Below are 18,696 nucleotides of genomic sequence, written 5' to 3'. Positions count from 1 at the left end.
CTGTGCAGGTGTCAAGCCCATAAAAATGACAATGGGCGATGGTGAAAGATGTAAAGTGGTCTTGGTGTTGTTGAGTGAAGCCGGGGCCAAAGAGGTAGAAGAAGGGACGGGTGCTGTCGACACCGACTAAAGATGTATAAATGTTGATGGCGTTGAGTGGTTCGAAGCAGGAGAAGTTGAGATTGAAAGAGCCAACGCTGGTGAATGTCCAGGGATGCCGACACCGGAGGAGCCAACGATTTCTCCAACTCAAGGATTTAGAAGAAAGGAAGGCATCCGGTCGCGCCATGGAAGGCAATGGAGTCTTGGTGGAAGAGGATGGAGTCGGAGGCTTCGGGGTTGAGTCTGGCTCAGAGCGCGACTTCGGTAAATCGGAGAGCGATGAAGCCAAAGCATGCTTCTTGCGCTTTTTGTGAGACTTTCCCGAGCTTGAACAGTGACCATGTTTGTGTTTCAGTGGGTGCTCTCAACCCCTTTCCTTTGGTTTCTGAAACTCAGCATTAGACGAGGCGGTGAACGCCAAGATGGTCAGTGCCGACAGCGTCGAGAGACTAGACGCCATGGTTTTTGGTGGCAATGGTGGGCTCAATCTCGGGGTCCCCGGACAGATAATATTCTCATATAAAGAGGCTTTCAACCGTAATGCCCTGCTCAAATGGGTCTTTTTCTTAAAAGACAAACAGACCTTGAGGGCACTTGTATTATGGCTATCCCCTAAGCATATGAAGCAGTCATTATGGCTGTCAGAAGAGGATATAGTGCCTCTACAAGTTTAAAACTTTTAGGAGTAGACATAGCCAAGCCCAGAAACTCTCAGAGGTCAGCCAGATCAGAAATTAAAAGCCAAGTTCAGAACACACAATCCAAATAATAGTCAAACACAGTCCAAGTCAAATATCCAAATAGAAAAAATAGAAAATTGTCTAAAATACGGTCCAGGTCTAAGTACAGGAGATCAGATAGAGAATCATCAGAAAAAACAGTCAAAGTCAAAACTAGAATAAATTACAAGATTCACTTTCTCACAGGAATGAGGGAACAGGAGCAGATTCTTCCAGAGGCAGCACAAGCGGCGGACAAGAAGGAACTGAAGAGGGAGGCACTCCACAGCAGGCTTTGTAGTCTCCAATATCACTATGCCTTAAAGGGCCAGAGAGTGCGTATACAGAGCTATAGATTCTTCCACGGGCCTCCTGCGCAGGCGCAGAAGACCCAGTTGTGAGGGACCATGGATCCCTCAGAGATAATTATGATTTCTCAGTTCACTAATGAAGCACTTTCATTAGTGCCTTAAGAGTATCTAAATAGTTGAGGTGTGCTGAGGTAAAGCTCTAACTCATAAAAGGCATTTTACCATAGGCATTAATATTTGCCAATTGTTTAAGTTTGACAGAAGTTATTATGCCACTAATGTAAAATATTGGCACAAAAGGCCTTACTATTCACAGATTTTTATTATCAAGAGGAGAACAAAATCACCACTAAAACTTCAATTTTACTTCTAAAACTTGCCAGTTAACTTTCAGAAACTGTGGCAGTCCATATAGCTTAAGACCCAATAGTAAAAATAATAGTGGAAGACGGACAAATTATCAGTGAATAAGATCTTTCCCATTCATGATTTCCTCTTCCCTAATCTAGAAGAAGTAGGAATGCCTTCTCCAATACTGCAACTCCTCACCACACCAGCAGAAGGCTGTGATATATACAAGCTGGGACTCAGACATCTTTGTTTAACAGAGTTCTAAAGTTATTTATAGAATTTTAACATAGAAAAATTAAAATATGGATAATAAAAGCAGCAAGACGTCAAGTGGGCAAGTTCAATAGAAAGCAAGTACTGTGTTGATCCCAACAGAACTTCCTAATTAACAGTTCTGTAAAAATCAAAATGCTTGCCTATTCCATCACCAATTTAAATTAGTCCAGTAAAAGTCCACCAACTTGTTAGCCCAGTATCATGCTCACTTACCTTTTATCTTGTATTTGAAAATACAAGGGCAGGGGGCAGGGAATGGTCTTAACATTCCTCTCAGAGATACAGACATGTAAGAATGAGCACAAGCCATATCAACATTCATTAGCTTGATGTATGGTACAAACATATCTAGAACAATGCCTTACCTTTACAAGATTCAAAATGATGATGGGGGAACCAAATCTCTGGAGCATTTGATCAAAGTGCAGTGCAGCTACATGCGCAAATGGGTCTGCTTGGTCCACTAGAAAAAGAGCAATTATTGTTTGGTTAATAATGTATAAAGAATTCTGTTATTAGGAGTCGTAGGACTAGGATCTTGTTATTAGACTCACAGATTCCCCAAGATTTAGCAGTCTTGCACCATAGCAAAATAGTACAAAGTTCTGATTCTACAGGACTGGCAATATTCTTCATCTCTCCATTAATCTTTGAAATCATGATTCCTGAGCTTTGACTGTTTTAAGGAATGTAACTAAAAACAGAATATAGAATTTGATGTTTCTGTTTGAAGGGAAAAAAACAGAAATGAACCTTTGCAAGGCTTACCAAGCCCTAGAAATCGCATTGAAAAGTCATTGCCAACAAAGGCACTACTGTGCTAACAGAATCTTTGTGATTCCATGCCTTTTGATCCACTATTCGATATAACACTGAAACCAAACCAAAGCATGGCATGCTATCACCACATTTTGCCTCCCTCACATAAGTGGCTGGCAGGGGACAGGACACGTATGGCACATGTTTGTTTTGCAGGTCACAAGAAAGCGTAAAGAGACATGAGCAGCCAGGCCTTTTATCGTCTAATTAGGTCCTTAGTAAATGTTTTATAAAACAATCCTAAGCAATATTCAGGAAGGAATAAGACAACTGCTTTTATTCTCCTGTGCAACTTTTTGATGAGTAAGAAAGACATACAAAGTGTTTTAACTCAATAATCTGTGTTTAACACATTACACTTTCCCATATTAACTGAAAGATCATGGCATACGGAATCTTCTAGATTTCTAATGTATGTTTTATCACTTTGTACTGTGTTTCCCACACTATGGGAAACACCTATATCGTGCAGCAGCAATATAGGAAGATGCTGAAAGGCATCATCTCATACTGTGCAGCTAGGTTGCAGGTAAACCCCTCCTGTATTCTACCAAAGAAAACCACATGGCTCTGTGGGTGCCAAGAGTTGAAATCGACTTGACGGCACACTTTAATTTTCCTGTAGCCTTGCAAAACTTTTCACCATTTGGTTGCTTAAGTATTATGCTTTAGATATAATTTTGCCAAATATCTATTTAATTTTATATTTTATTTCATAATTCTTTTTTCCAGTTATATTACTTACTCCCAGTGATTGTCATTAAGTTATTCATCCAGGTATTATGAACTTAGTAATAATTACTGACACATCAGAACCATTCTTAGCCAAACAAATGCTGAGTTTATATGCTGAACATGAATAGTTTTTCTAAATTCACATATTTCCCAATAAAAACGAAGAGTAACAGGAAAATGACAATGAAGAATGCTGTCTTGTACCCTGAATTTATGACTGCTTCACTAGAAGATAGACATTGCATATTAAAGTAATATGACAACATGATAGATGTCACCTAGCCCTTATGGTTTCCTGTCTATAAATTAAATTATGTATCTTATGTACCCATGAAAACTAAGTACCAAGTCATTCATATATCTCCCCTTCTTTTTGTCTGAGAAGATCACATGGTTATTTTTATCTTCACAACCACCCTGTGAGTTAGGCTAGGCTGAGAGATACAGGACTGGCCCAGAGTCACTCAGTGAGTTTCATGGTTGAATGGGGATTCGAACCCAGGTTTTCTCAGTCCTAGTCCAACACTCTAACCACTATGTTATGCTGGCTCTTTGATAATCAATTGATATCATTGATAATCAATACAGATCTTAGTAAGAAATATTTTTGCAAGAGTAGCCTATACTTTTCTACTGCTTTATTATGTGTTAAATACTAAAAGGCTTGTAGAGATTATCATTGTTAGGAACAAATTTCATCTTAGCACAATTCCAGCATCAGCCACACTCCTGCAGCAGTAGCAAACATGACACCTGTTCAAATGTTGGGGTGGGGTAGCGATTTTGCTTCAGGAAAGCTAACCTGATTATCTGTTAAGAAAAAAAAAAGATGTGTACTCCGTTGTTGGAAGGAAGGCGTGAAAGGAGTATTCAGTGCTCCCTAAGCTCAAATTTAGAAGATAAGCACAGTGAAGGGTGAGGAGTGGGCATATCTCATCAAATGATCTCACAACCACTACCCAACAAACGCCTATGATAATAGTAAGTGTCACGGTTGTGCAATCAACAGAAGCATCATTTACCTTGGCCAGCAACCAAAGTTTGCAGGCAAAAGCTTAGTTTGATCTGAAGCGACAACATGAAAAGCATGTGTTCCCTGTGTTAACAGGAGCTAGTGATTTGACACTACTCATCTGTACAAGCCCTAAGATAACATAATTAATATTCTCAACATACATGTAATTGGTGGCTTAGGCATCATAGTTGAAATATCCTGAGACCAATATAGAGGGACAGAGCCCCGCACTTGCACGTAAGATGAATAGCTCCCAGCAGAAAATGATATCACTGAAGCATCATAGAGTATTTGTTCAGTTTCTACTTCATTAGCTACATCTCCCTGTACCAAAAAAGCAAAGACAACACACTGTATATTATTTAACATTTTCAGATGTTTGCACGTAAGTTAAAATTGCACCATAACTTTATCTAATTATAGTAATAGTAGAGCTAAACAATGTATTTTTGTGTGTGCATATTATGGCACATATCATCTTATCTCAATCATAGTTTAGTGCCTGGCACTCCAGTCTTAAACATATCCACTTGAAAGAATATCCTATTAATTTCAGATTCCATCTACATAAGGACAGTTGCTTTGAACCAGAGACCCATGAGTTCAACAGAAGACTAATATGCAAGCTGCTGCTCTTGTAATTCCTTCAGAAAGGGATCCAAACAGGGTTCTGTATGTATTTCTCCATTGTTGGATGTGACCTTTCTTCTGGGAAACATCCCTGTTATGCACCTATGTATTTAAATCCACATGTGCATATCTAAATCCACACATATAGGTTGCTGGTGCTAAACTGAGGCAAGTCGTTATGGAAACTGTACATACTCATTTCACTTCTGGGTACAGAACGGATAGGCAAGTTAGTGTCCCTGAATCACTGGTCTCCCCATAAAAATGCAAAACTATCAACCCAATAATCACCTACAGTTTCCACTTGAGTATAAGAGCCCATGTTAAACCAAATTCCATAGCAGTTTGTCAGTCTATTTTAGAGAAACCCTGAATGTACAAAGAAACGTCTGCTATGCAAATATGCAAAAGTGTGATCATGAAATTTAAGTATAACTGTAGCAATATGTCACAGCCTGGAAGAGATATATCCAGTCAGTCAGTCACACTATTTTTTAGTATTTTATATAATTCTTAAGCACAGAAATTACTTGAATTTAAAACTAAAAAGTTATACACTTTCGATAATTCTTAAAAATAGATTTTTAACGTGTTCAAAATACTTGCTTTAACAGTCGTCAAAATGGTACAAAAGCATTTGTCAAAGAACTTGGTCCTGTTTTCCATAGCAAAAACATGTTCACACAATTCTCATACTCAGTGGGATAACCTATGATCTATTTTACCTCACAGTTTGCTCCTCTCTTTAGAAACCGTGTTCCAGCAAATTTACTTGATCTTCTAGCTATCAGAGTGACATATACTGGACGACCATAAATGAGAAGTTCTTGGAAGCCATGTTAAGGTTTATAGATTTATGTAATCCTATGCCAATTTCCCTTTAGCTTACCCTTAGTCGTAGCATATGCACGGACACACATCAGGTGTATTGTTCTCATAAAAAAGAAGAAATGAACAGTATGTTCTCACAATCTATCACTGTCATTTTAATCTTTCAAACTGAGCAAGACCGAAGTTCTATTTATCAACAACAATACATCTGGTTCTCCTCCTTGTCCAAAGCCCCTATAAACTGGCAGCTACTTTCATCATAATGGATTCTTTTCAGAAAAAGAAACAGAGAACAAGGATTTCTCCAAAGACACAACTGGAGTACATGCCAGAGAACCCATTACTTTTTCTGATATTTAGGGACAGCTTTCAAGTGTTACAGAATGCTGTCATGTGCAAGTAGGAGTGAAATAAGCACAGAGGGCCTGAAAGCACCTCAAGAAGGATTCCTACAAATTCATGAGCAGTGAGCCACGTCAAGTGATATTCACTTCAGTATTTCTTCTCAGAACTTCAAATACTTTGGAGATACCCAAAACTGACTGCTTTGAACCAGAATAAAAAGGTTGAATAAAAGGACAAATAAAATTATACAGGCAGTGGCTCGCATGCAGTGCAACCTTACAAGGCAAGGCAAGAACTCTGTCTTCACAAGGAGTCAGTCACAAGGAGCCAGCTCTGTCCTCACAAAGAGTCAGGTGCAAATGAGGGTTGGCTCACAGTGCTGAGTGGGCAGAGTGGGATGGGGATGCAATTTGCGCTTCTCTCATCTCCTTGCAAAAGTCCTTTCCTCTGTCAGGAATATGTCCCCAAGGGTCGTGTTTAATGGCTAATTGTGAGGATGGAGCTTTTGTTCTGCCCTTGTAAGGCTCTTACACAGATTTTGTGTGTGCATGTCTGGAAAGCTTCTGCGCTTAGATTGAGGAATGGATGCAAACTCTATTTACCGACAATTAAACAGCCTAACTAGAAATAATTGAGGCATGGATTTGACAGTCTATCCAATGTAGAGCCCTCCAATTATTGTGAGGATAACAACAGTGATCTGTCCATGTTCATACAAGGAAGTGCTTCAAGCACACAAAAGATTCATCTGAGAGAGAGAGCACAAACACACGCAGAATTTTACATAAAATGTGCACATAATGGGCAGAATGTGAAAAATAGGACCTTAGACTAAATTAATGTTCAGGAAGGAACGCAACTTGAAACTAAATGCATATTTATTATTATTATTATTATTATTATTATTACATTTATATCCCGCTCTTCCTCCAAGGAGCCCAGAGCGGTGTACTACATACTTGAGTTTCTCTTTCACAACAACCCTGTGAAGTAGGTTAGGCTGAGAGAGAAGTGACTGGCCCAGAGTCACCCAGCAAGTATCATGGCTGAATGGGGATTTGAACTCGGGTCTCCCCGGTCCTAGTCCAGCACTCTAACCACTACACTACACTATTTTGAATTGATTTGATCCAAGACTTTCCACAGGAGCAGTTTTGTGTTACTCTAAGGCTCAGAAACACATGTGCTTGATTTTAAAAAATATGTTTTATTCAGTAGCAAAGGTAGAAACACAAAAAATTCTCTGAATTGTCCCTAGTTAAAATTTCAGAGAAACCAGACTCACTTCTGAACATGGCCCTCTATATGCCAGTTCACTATCTTAACCACCTTTTAAATACTCATTCAAGGCCCTGCAGCAGTTAAAGGCTGGATCACTTCAATGCATGGCCATACCACTCATAAGAACCCATATTACCCTGCTAATGGAGCAAAGAGGCACCTTTTAAAAGGGGCAACTCGTATATTTAGCAGGGAGAGAGCAACTGCTGGAGGAGTCTGAACATCTGCCTCGCTCCTGCTTGCTGCGTGGCCCGAGAGACTTGGACAGGAATTATCCTTCTGGGACTGCAGAAGCTGAGCCTCTTAGGCCTTGCTACCTTCTTCCTACCTGAAGCCTGCAGGCTGCTCCTTTCCCTGGCTGAGTGGGTCATCGTGGCTAGCTGGGTGCTGCTGGTGAGAGTAGTGGGGATGTGGCTGGCCCAGCTATAAAGCCAGGGCTGGGGCAGTGGCACAGCCACTGACTGCGGCCAGGCTTTGGGGGTGGGACTGAAGGCTAGGGTGGGATGTTGGGCCTCTGGATCTATCCTCAATATATTGTTGTTTGTTTAAAGTTTTTTCCTTGAAATGGCTTAGCTTTTCAAGATTGTTAAATATATTGTTTCATTTTTATTGTGATTTTATTGTGACTGTATTGTGATTTTATTATGTCCTTACTGTGAGTTTGTTAAAAATCTTGTTAAGGTTTGTACACTGCCCAGAGTCGTCGTGAGTTGGGTGGTATATAAATGTAATATAACAACAACAACTGTCCCTACCCAACCCCAGCCCAGAGTTCCTTCAGTGGCTGTTGCTAGTGTCTATCTTGTTTCTTTTTAGATTGTGAGCCCACAATAAATTGTAGCTGGGGATGATGGGAGTTGAAGTTCAGCAGCATCTGGAGTACCACAGATTGGGAAACTCTGCTTTAGGGGAAGGGGACCATTTTATTTCTTATACTATGTAAAACCACATTTAAAGAAGTGTATAAATATTTGTAACAGTAATACTGAGTGAGGGGGAAAACAGAGTACTATTTTGGACAGACTGTTTTATAAGGGCTACAACTTCTGTAAAACTGTGACATGACAAAACCCTCCCTCTTGCTGCAATTCCCCAGGCAGGGAGTCAGTTCCCAAGCATGAACATGGATGTTTTCAGAGCTTGAGGGCATGGCTAAGCTTCAAAATCACCTGAGACTGTGCTAGGTAACTCACTCCCCGCTCAGAACTGCTGCAGCTGCCGCTGCAAGCTTAGGTGGGACAGGGTATCGGTAGGTGCCGGTACTGTGTACCGGTGCATACTGTCACCAAAAAACCCCCCCACTGATGCAGAGTATGAAATAAAAGCTCATGTCCTCGCTTCCAAGCTTTTAAATTCAAGAGATGCTTAAAATCCAGCTAGTTAATTTGTGAATCAGTAAAACTGGCACACCCATGTACTGCATATTAATGTTTATTTTTCTTTAAACAGCAATTTAGTTACCGTAACTAATATTCACATTTAACAATAAAAGGATACTCGACTGCCCACAAAATCCATGAATAATGTACAAGAGCCAATCTCGATGAACAGAAGTTTTGATTATATCCAGCAGTTTGCCGTTCCACACATATTTTCTATAAGGTTCACTGCAAACTCCAAATACACCTGAAAAATTATTGCAAATGAGAAATGAAACATTAACAATACAATGTATTTTCAATTTGGTTTTTAGAGACCTTAATTAGACTATTTATGTCCCATAACAAAGCACTAACTTAAGGGATGATTTATTTTCCTATATCAACCTACAATATGCATCACCATCACTGGATAGGGACAGATAGACCTGATACCAGAGTCTGGCCAATGCTGGAAACAGGATGTTTGACTAAATGGATCTGTGATTTGATCCAGTACAGTTCCTTCTTAGGGTTCCTACATTATACTGATGATGGCATGTGTACGCTCCTTGGAGGAAGGAAAGATTTCAATTTCCTAGAACTCAGTGGCCTTTAAGAAAGTCCCTTTGTACCAAGGTTCCTTCAAACAAAGTTGGAAGGGAAGTTAAACTCCCAGAATGATGGGAGTTCGACAGATTGCAGAGGTTAAGTGAGACTTAATGTAGTTACTATGCATGGTCCTACAAGATTCCTGGACATTATACAGGAGGATTGCTTCTAACTCATGACTGATCACATGATGATGGGATGCCTAATATGACTAACAGAATAGTCATACATTTACTTGAGTATCTTGTGGGGAAAGAGAGATAATCAGGGGGTGGGGGGTGGGAGGAGATACTAATAATAGTTTTAATCATTTTACATGCTTAATCCAAAAAGGAAAGAAACGAAGGCTTTGGCTTAAAATTCATGACTGTTCCCAGTCACAACAACTTTAACAAAATATAGAAGCTCTACATTTCCCCAATTAATATTTGCTACTGCTGAACAAACAGCAGTATCTATTAGCACTATTTATAAGCTACAAAATTTTCATGTATTAATTCAAATCTATTGAGTCTACATATTACTTGAATAATCAGGCACCAAAAAGATGTCAGCATGTCCAATTATCCTCTTGAGGTACAATTTAAGTTACCAAAATAAGTGATTCATCATTTATAGCAACTGTTTTGCTCAACAGCAACAACAAAAACCTAACCTCATGCTATACCCAGATGTAATTGGCACTTTATGTAATCTTTTATTAACTTGGGGCTGTTACAACACTGTATTGATCTACAAAAAGCTAGATGTTTCTGCAACTGAAATAATTCCAAATATATGTGATGTAGAATTGTTTAATCCAGGCCTACAAATAAGTGTATAAAAGTTTGGTTCAGGCTCCTAACAGAGCGTAGGGCCAGTAGGCCTGAACAAGTTTTTTCAAGGAACAAATACCAGAGCCTGACAGGAGATGATGTATGTAGCCAAGGTCCTGAGACAAATTCCCCACTCAGTAGACTGATAAGGAGTAGGGAGGGCAGATAGGCCAAACAGTAGCTCATGTCCAAGGCTAGTTGGACCTCATGAAAACATCTGTTTATTCACAAAGACATGTATTGTAGGATTTACTTGCTTTTTAAATCTATATAACCGGCAACTGCGTATGTTGGGCACACAGTGCTTATCAGACTTTTTGTATGACTATATTCTGTCTTCATGATCATGAATAAGAAGTTTTTTTGAGCACACACCACCTCGTTGAATTTGACTCAATTCTGTCAGGCAACGAGTTCTATTGCAGGAAGCTTGCCTAATCCTCTTTGGTTCAGTAAGACGCCCATTCTCTGTCAAATCTTGATGGAAGGATGAACGCAAGGGACTGAATTAAACAGGAGGGCAAGGTTCCAGAGGGTTTCCCCGCAACATATGGAAAGTTACTTATTTCTATTTAAGACATACTCATCACGATTTCTATTTAAAATTGCACTCAGCTACATGCAAGGTTATTTCTTTTAAACCATACTCACCACTTCTACCCTGCGCTGCAAGTCCCTCATCTTCAAAAATATCAAAGCTCTCCTGCCGAGTTCGAGTTGTTTCTGTCTTAAGCATTTCAAGAGGCATCCTCAGAACAGTAAGATTATACTGAAGAGAGTGGGACAGATCATAGCTGTAGCTGGGATCAAGATGAAAATATAAGTAATAGAACTAGAGATACACTTCAATGGAATGGTCACTTTAAATATGTGGTTTCCAAAGTGTGGATCAGGCTGCTTTGTGGTTTTGCAGGTTCTAAGCTTGCCCCTGTACCTTGTAAGAGGCCAGCTTAGAAGCCACAATACCAGAAAGCAGCCTGATTTTAGATTTGGCTAGGAAGTAGAATGCTAACCCAGTGTGGTATAGAGAGAACCAGCATGATATAGTGGACAAGACTTGGAACTATTGCTCAGTCATAACACAACCTGAATAACCTTGATCTTAGCCCAACCTCCTTATGGGGATAACCCCATGTATGCCACCTTGCACTCCTTGGATGAAGGATGAGATATACATGAAATAAATAATCCAACATTCCTGAAATTTTTTTTAATGATTAACCCAACTCTGCAGCAGTAATTCAAAAATACTGAGTGTTAAAAGAGACATGCTGGTTTTGGTGAGCCTTTACTTTCAATGACATATCTTTGTACTGTACAAGATATTAAGAGCTTACTGAGAAATTCCTCTCTATTCCGATAAACTGCTCGCCCACAACCCCCTTTATGACATTAGGTATACACAATGCCATGACTTGTTAGAGTTCAGACTGCCTTTATCACCACCAATACCTGCAGAGTGTGTTTCTTTCATCATCGTTAACTACAGGGTGCCCTCTCCCATACACTCAGGATTAAAGAGCAGTGACACTAGGGCAGAGGGAATCTTTCTTGGCAGGGGTAGGGAATCCCTACATAAATTCAATTAATGCCACAGGTGTGTCTGATATTTTTTGAGCCTCCAGGCGAAGTGCCATAACTTCCCCACACATCCTAGACAGCCCCCTCCTGCTCTGTGCCTATCTTAATCTTCTTGGGCCTCCCAGTTCAGGAGCTTTTCCCTTTAGGAAAATGTGTGAGACTCATGAAACACAGCTTCCATGGCCTTTCAGTCTGTCCTAGAAATCATGCTTTTGCAGAGATGCTGTTCCCTGCACCACTACTCCACCCCCTCTCCCAGGATGGTGGTGGAGTAAGAGGGAGTTCCTTAGTATCCCTTGATATGCCACACAAATCAGAGCAGCAACCTCATACACCAAAGGCCTGTAGTATCAAGGCAAGATTTTAGCAGCTTGCAAAAGAATCTGCAGATTGATCAGTGAAAAGTAACTGTAGCTAGAAGAAGCAGCCCCCACCTTTTCTACCCCACTCTAAAAAGACAGCAGTTTGCTCACCCTAATAGCCCAAAAGGATTTTGGCAGCAAAGTCTGAAGAAGACGAGAGAGTAAAAACCTGCTGCAGCAAGTTTGTCCTACAAATGAGCACAGTTGTGATGTCATAACTGCATCAGCCGATCAGGGTGTGTTTTTAGTCGCTCTCCAAGATTGCAGTTTTCAGCTAACTTTAAAGTACTCTTTTAAAAAGGAAAATTATAACTGCAGCACCCACACTTTTTTCTATAGGTATGGAATGAGTAAAAACAAGTTGCTTACCTGTAACACGCAATCTTTCTGGCGATCCATGTTCACTCACAACCTGGGTTCTGTACCTGTGCAGTAGCCCGCCATTGAAGAATTCCAAGCTCTTTGAGACGCTCTTCAGCTCTGCCGAATCGCACACGTGCGAGGCTGTTATTTTTGGCGGGAGAGCACCATTCTCTTCAGTTCCTGATATGCTACTGCAATGAGAGAAGAGGAATATCCGTAGAAAAAGGCAGGTAAGTCAGGCAAATCAGTACAGCTATGGCGGAATACTAGTAGTGGGGAGGCCAGGTGGCAGTTGTGAGTGTACACGGATCATCAGAAAGACCACCTGTTACAGGTAAGGAACCTGCTTATCTTTGAGGTGATCCATGTTCCCTCACAACCTGAGCAATGAGCTAGCTCACCAAAATGGAGATGGAAGCCAGGATTCTGTTCAGATTACTTTCTTGAGGACTGCCTAACCATAGTTGATCTTTGCCACTGAGCAGATGCCCATAGCGCAGTGCTTTACAAAAGTTAAGTGCAAAGACCATGTGGCTGCCTTGCAGATGTCCTTCATACGGATTCCAGACATGTGAGTCGCTGACGTGGCCATGGCCCGAATCGAGTGAGCCCTGATTGTTGAAGGGGGCTGAATCACCTGTTGGCAGTAACACATGAAAATGAGTTTGACAAGCTAATGGGAAAGTTGTTGGTGAGAAATAGGGTGCCCCTTGTTTTCCCCTTTGTATGAAATTTCTTGAACCTATGGAAGGGTTTTGTATGGTTCAGTTAGTAGAGCAGGGCTCTGCATCGACTTCTCCAGTAAGGAGGAAGGGTTCTGGAAGAAGGCAGGCAATATGATATCTGACCATACATCCCAGCCATGGTATCTTGCAGAAAGAGCTGCCAGATGTACCTTGAGAGAGGTGTTGGAGATACCAGAACACTTGAGGCCCATTAGGTAGAGAAGAATTTGTCGGATAGTAGCAGTGAAAAGATCAAAGCCTATAGCTTCAGCATGGGCAGAGAAATGCTTCCATTTACACATGTAGCTTCTGTGTGTAGTTTCTTTTTGCTCATTCAGTAGGACTGCATCTAATAATCGAACCTCCAGACAGCCAGATTTAACAGACGGAGATCAGGATGGGGGACATGACCTCCGTTCTAAAACCAAAGGTTCTGATGAAGTGGGAGGCGTTGGCAGATACCTTGCAACAGCCTGAAGATGATTGAAATCCACAGTTGCCACGGCCACCATGTGGTGAGAAGGAGGAAAGGTAAAAGAGATGCTCTGTCCACAGCATCTGAAAGGCATCCCCCACTGAGTTTAAACCCACTCCTGCAGGGCTGGGTTGACCTTCAGCAGGGCTGAGTTGAGCTTCTCATGCTCCTGCTGATGGGTCAAGCCTGATTCCTTGCCGAGGGAGTCTGCCAGAACGTTGTCCATGCCCTTGATATGAAGGGCAACTGGGTACACATGGTGGGCAACGCTCCAATCCCAAAGCTGTAGAGCCACACTGCACAGGGACCTGGAAACCATCCCACCCCAACAGTTCAGTTAAGCTATGGCAGCCATGTTGTCCAAGAGTACTTGGAGCATCTGCCCCCAGAGCAGAGGCAGAAAGGACTTCCGTGCTTGAAAAACAGCAAGGAGTTCAAGGAGATTGATTTGTAGAGATTGTTCTTGAGGGGTCCATGAGTGTGAAGGCCCCAGCAATGTGCTCCTCAACCTGTCAAGGAAGTATCTGCGGTTAGAGTCACTGAGAGCCATGGCATCTCAAAAGGGCATGCCTGTCGACAGAGTGTCCATTTTTGTCTACCAAAGCAGAGGTTTAAGGATGGAGGATGGAAGAACCAGCCACATGTTTTGGCTGTCAGAGTTTGATCTGAACACTGACAGAAACCGATTATGGAGCCTGCGCATGTGAAGCCTCACGTAAGGCACAGTTGCAATGCAAGAGGCTATGAGGCCTAGCAGCTTTTGAACTGACCATGTGCTCTGCTTTAGATTGAGAGAAAATTAGAAATCAAGTTTGATCAGAAGTTTTTTCTGTTTGGGAGGATAAGCACACCTTGTAGTGGAGACCAGAATTGCCCCAATGAACCATATGTGCCTGTGAGGCGTTAACACCGACTTCTTCATATTCACTGACATGCCTAGGTCTGCTAGGAGACTCAGTGTAAACTGAATGAAACAGACAAGAGTTTCCCTGTCATATGACATGAGAAGCCAATAATCTAAGAAAAGGGTAAATGGAGACCCCTTGAGTTCAGAGTTGTGCAATGATGGCACTGTCGCACTTGGTGAATACACAAGGGGCCATGGAGAGTTCAAAGGGAAGGCCCCGATACTGGTAGGCTTGTTGTCCTAGTGTGAAACACATGTATTTTATGTGGGCAGGATGTATCCCCGCATGGAAATACGCGTCTTTCAAATCTAGAGTCACAAACCAATTGTCCTCCATGAGCAAGGGGGAGGATAGTGTGCAAGGATAACATCCTGAACTTCCTGGTTTTTACATGTTTGTTCAGGCTGCAAAGGTCCATAATGGGCTGGAAGGCCTCCATCTCATTTTGGCACCTGGAAATACCTTGAATAGAAGCCCGCCACCTGGTCTTATAGGGGAATAGGCTCTATTGCACCCTTCTCCAGCAGGGAATGTACCTCTTCTGCTAAGGTAGGAGTTGAGTGGGTGTATTTCCCCCATAAATGTGGGGCAGCTTTTGAATCTGACTGGGGCAGAATGAGTTTTCCCAATTTGCCACTAAGAGCACAGTCCACCACCACTGAGTTAGGAGGCGGATGTTTAAAAAGGGGGCAATAGTCCTCCTGGATATGATAGAGGCTCTCAAGTAAGTAGATGTAGATGCAGCATGTGCACCCCAACAGATCTTTGCTGAATTAGACAAGCAACACTGGCAAGGCAGCAGACTGTGTGGCCAAAGTGGACATGATGGAATAATAAACCAGGTCTTTAACCTCTGGCGTTGGTGTCTTTAACTCCAGTTCCAAAGCTTTAGCCATTTCAGCAACTTGGACATGGTACGAGTAAGTCTCCTCTATTGGTGAACTTTAAGAAGGATTGGTAACAGTCTCATCAGGGAACGGATCAGAAGGGTTTTTTGTTTAGACCGAATCTCCTTCGGAGGAAGACTTGTACTCCCCTTCAGAAAGGTCACCATGCTCAAAGGACTTAGCAGGAGTAGATCATGCTGCCATCAACATTGATAAAGAAGAAGCGATAACTGAGGGTTTAAGATAAGATGTAGTAGTGGATGTTGAAGAAGAAGAGGTGACGACCAAGGACTTGGGAAGAAACAGAGTAGAAGTCAATGTCAAAAAAGGCGGCACAATGATAGTGGACTTGGGAAGACATGGGGTAAATGTTGATGCTGAAGTCAATCCTATATACAGGGTCAGAGACACCTGAATAGATGGACAAAGTCAACATGGATGAAGGTGAAAATCTTGACATTGACATGAGTAACCAAGAGGGCAAGGAAACCTGGGCAGATGATGGCGAAGGGGTGTGAGGTGAAGTCAAAGATGTCTACAAGTGGACGGTTTAGGTCTCGCCGACGTTGTCAAAGTAGACAAAAGTCTTGCAATGCTTAGGGCTCGGTGATCCCTGAAACCCACGCTTAGGTTTTTTATGGTGTTGATGCTGCACATCGGCATCAACTGCCATAGGCTTATTATTATTAATAATAATAATAATAATAATAATAATAATAATAATATGATTTCTATATCGCCCTTCCAAAAATGGCTCAGGGCGGTTTACACAGAGAAATAATAAATAAATAAGATGGACCCCTGTCCCCTGAGGACTCACAATCTAAAAGGAAGCATATGACAGACACCAGCAACAATCACTGGAGGTACTGTGCTGGGGATGGATAGGTCCAGTTACTCTCCCCCTGCTAAATAAAGAGAATCGCCACGTTAAAAGCTGCCGCTCAACGTGGGGCTGCCTTTGTACTTAGTTCGGAAACTTCAGTTAGTTCAAAATGCAGCAGCAAGGCTGGTCTCCGGGGCAACCCGGACAGACCATATTATGACTGTTGTGAAACAGCTGCACTGGCTGCCGATATGTTTCCGAGCAAAATACAAAGTGCTGGTTATTACCTTTAAAGCCCTGAACGACTTAGGTCCAGGTTACCTTAGAGAGCGCCTTCTTCGGTCTGATCCCCACCGCACGCTAAGATCATCTGAGGAGGTCCAGCTCCAGTTGCCACCAGCTCGTCTGGTGGAGACCCAGAGGCAGGCCTTCTCTGCAGCTGCTTCTGGACTGTGGAATGCGCTCCCTGCAGACATCCGTAATTTGAATTCTTTATCGGAATTTAGGAGAGCCCTAAAGACCTACCTGTTCGGCCTGGCCTTCCAGTGCTCTTAAATTGTTTTAAAGGGTCTTTGATGTTTGTGAACCGCCCTGAACTATTTTGTAAGGGTGGTCTAAAAATCGAACAAATAAATAATAAATAAATAAATAATAAAAGGTGCCTCTTTGCCAAGTTAGTAGGGGCTTCTTGAAAGCAGTTTCCTCATGGTCCTTGTGAAGAGCCTTAAGGGCAGAAGGTGGCGAAGAGGACACCGGAGCTGATGATGGTCTAGTGCCTGAAAGGTGACTTATGGAAGAAGATGACACTTTCAATTGCAAAGAGCGTAGGCTGATCAGTGTCAGTATTGATGGTCCTGGGTAGTTCGGCCTCGAACGTCGAAGTGTGGTCTTGTAAAGAGCAGCCCAAAGACTAAGCTCTTGACTCTTTTTAGTTTGGTGAGAGAAGACCAGACAGATTTGACAGGCCTCATTGTTGTGCTCTTTGCCCAAACAAATCAAACACTCTTTGTGTTTTTCAACAAGGATAAAGTACACTCGCAGGAGGTACACTTTTAAAATGTTATTTGAGTGTCCATTAGAGCGATAGGGATGAGACAAGGGGGATGAGACAAACAAAAAAACAGACCGATTTCAAAGCCAAAGAGACCATCAAGACAAGCTTCTATTTGAAGGATTTCCAGGTGAGCCCAGAATGTGAGGCAGAACAGTGAACAGAAAAACAGTCCAAGTCAAGCCAAAAATCACTAGAGGAACAAGCTGAAGGGATTAGCAGAAGAATAGTCAAAAACACAGTCCAAAGTCAAGCCCAAAAAAGCAAAAAGCAAAAAGCAAAGGAACGAGGAGAGCAGAGCAAACCCTTCCCGATCCGAGCAGCATGGTGGTTGAGAATGACACCCTTCTGCCACAAATAACAGTCACAGGCACAATTCAGCAGAGCCAAAGAGAGCCTCAAAGAGCTTGGAATTCTTCCATGGTGTGCTACTGCACAGGCACAGAACCCAGGTTGTGAGGGAACATGGATCACGTCAAAGATTAGTTGACAACACAATAAATTCTGAAATTTAGGAACAACCTTGCAACCAATGTAGTTAATAACAAATAGATATATTTTAGCAGGTCATTATTAAAATATTTGTTTCCTTCCTTTCCTGATCTAAAGGAAACACTTAAACCTAAACTTGACATTGTGACTTTGAGATCTATGAATACTAGTTTGAACTCTTGGAAGAAATAATGGAGAGGAAATGTAACATTTGTGTATCCTTCATTGACTAAAAACCAATGGCAACATCTTAATGAACTACATTTGGAATTAAACACATACCTGAAATAAAAGTTACTAGACAGGTCCACATTTTGAAAAATTCGATGATATCTAAACAAGGAAACACTGGTTAGTAAGGCAGTATTCTTACATAAAATGTTTCCTTGTCCCTAGCACCTGGGCCCTCCAACAACAATGAAATATGCTGTTGCTACAACAGACACATGTTGAAGCTTTTGTCTGATTGATGTTCTCATCTTGTTGAAATTCTTATTTATTTATATTGGTTTATGAGCTTAAAAATTATCTCCTAAAATGGCAGATTACGATATACCTTTTACATTCTCAACCCTTTGACATAGACATATACACCCTAGTAATAAAAGGCCTTGAAAAAGCAGCAGATACTAACACTTTTGCTAATGGCAAAAGCACCAGCATTATTATTATTATTATTACATTTATATCCCGCTCTTCCTCCAAAGAGCCCAGAGCGATGTACTACATACTTAAGTTTCTCTTTCACAACAACCCTGTGAAGTAGGCTAGGCTGAGAGAGAAGTGACTGGCCCAGAGTCACCCAGCTAGTATTATGGCTGAATGG

General features: G+C 41.6%; 1 protein-coding gene across 1 annotated transcript in view; it reads right to left on the bottom strand.

Moving 5' to 3' along the window:
• FIG4 (FIG4 phosphoinositide 5-phosphatase) overlaps positions 1–18,696 on the bottom strand; it is a 143,593-nt gene that overhangs the window by 84,313 nt on the left and 40,584 nt on the right. The window contains exons 5-10 of the mRNA XM_053299812.1: positions 18,153–18,203; positions 10,852–11,000; positions 8,913–9,041; positions 5,684–5,784; positions 4,490–4,652; positions 2,125–2,222 (exon numbers count right to left, since the gene is read on the bottom strand). Of these exons, the coding sequence (XP_053155787.1) occupies positions 2,125–2,222; positions 4,490–4,652; positions 5,684–5,784; positions 8,913–9,041; positions 10,852–11,000; positions 18,153–18,203 (691 nt within the window). The remainder of the gene's footprint in view (positions 1–2,124; positions 2,223–4,489; positions 4,653–5,683; positions 5,785–8,912; positions 9,042–10,851; positions 11,001–18,152; positions 18,204–18,696) is intronic.

This window comes from Hemicordylus capensis, chromosome 1 (genome assembly GCF_027244095.1).
Source record: "Hemicordylus capensis ecotype Gifberg chromosome 1, rHemCap1.1.pri, whole genome shotgun sequence".
NCBI classification, from domain to species: Eukaryota; Metazoa; Chordata; class Lepidosauria; order Squamata; family Cordylidae; genus Hemicordylus; species Hemicordylus capensis.
Note: the sequence above shows the minus strand (reverse complement) of the source record. Positions and strands in the feature narration are given on the sequence as shown.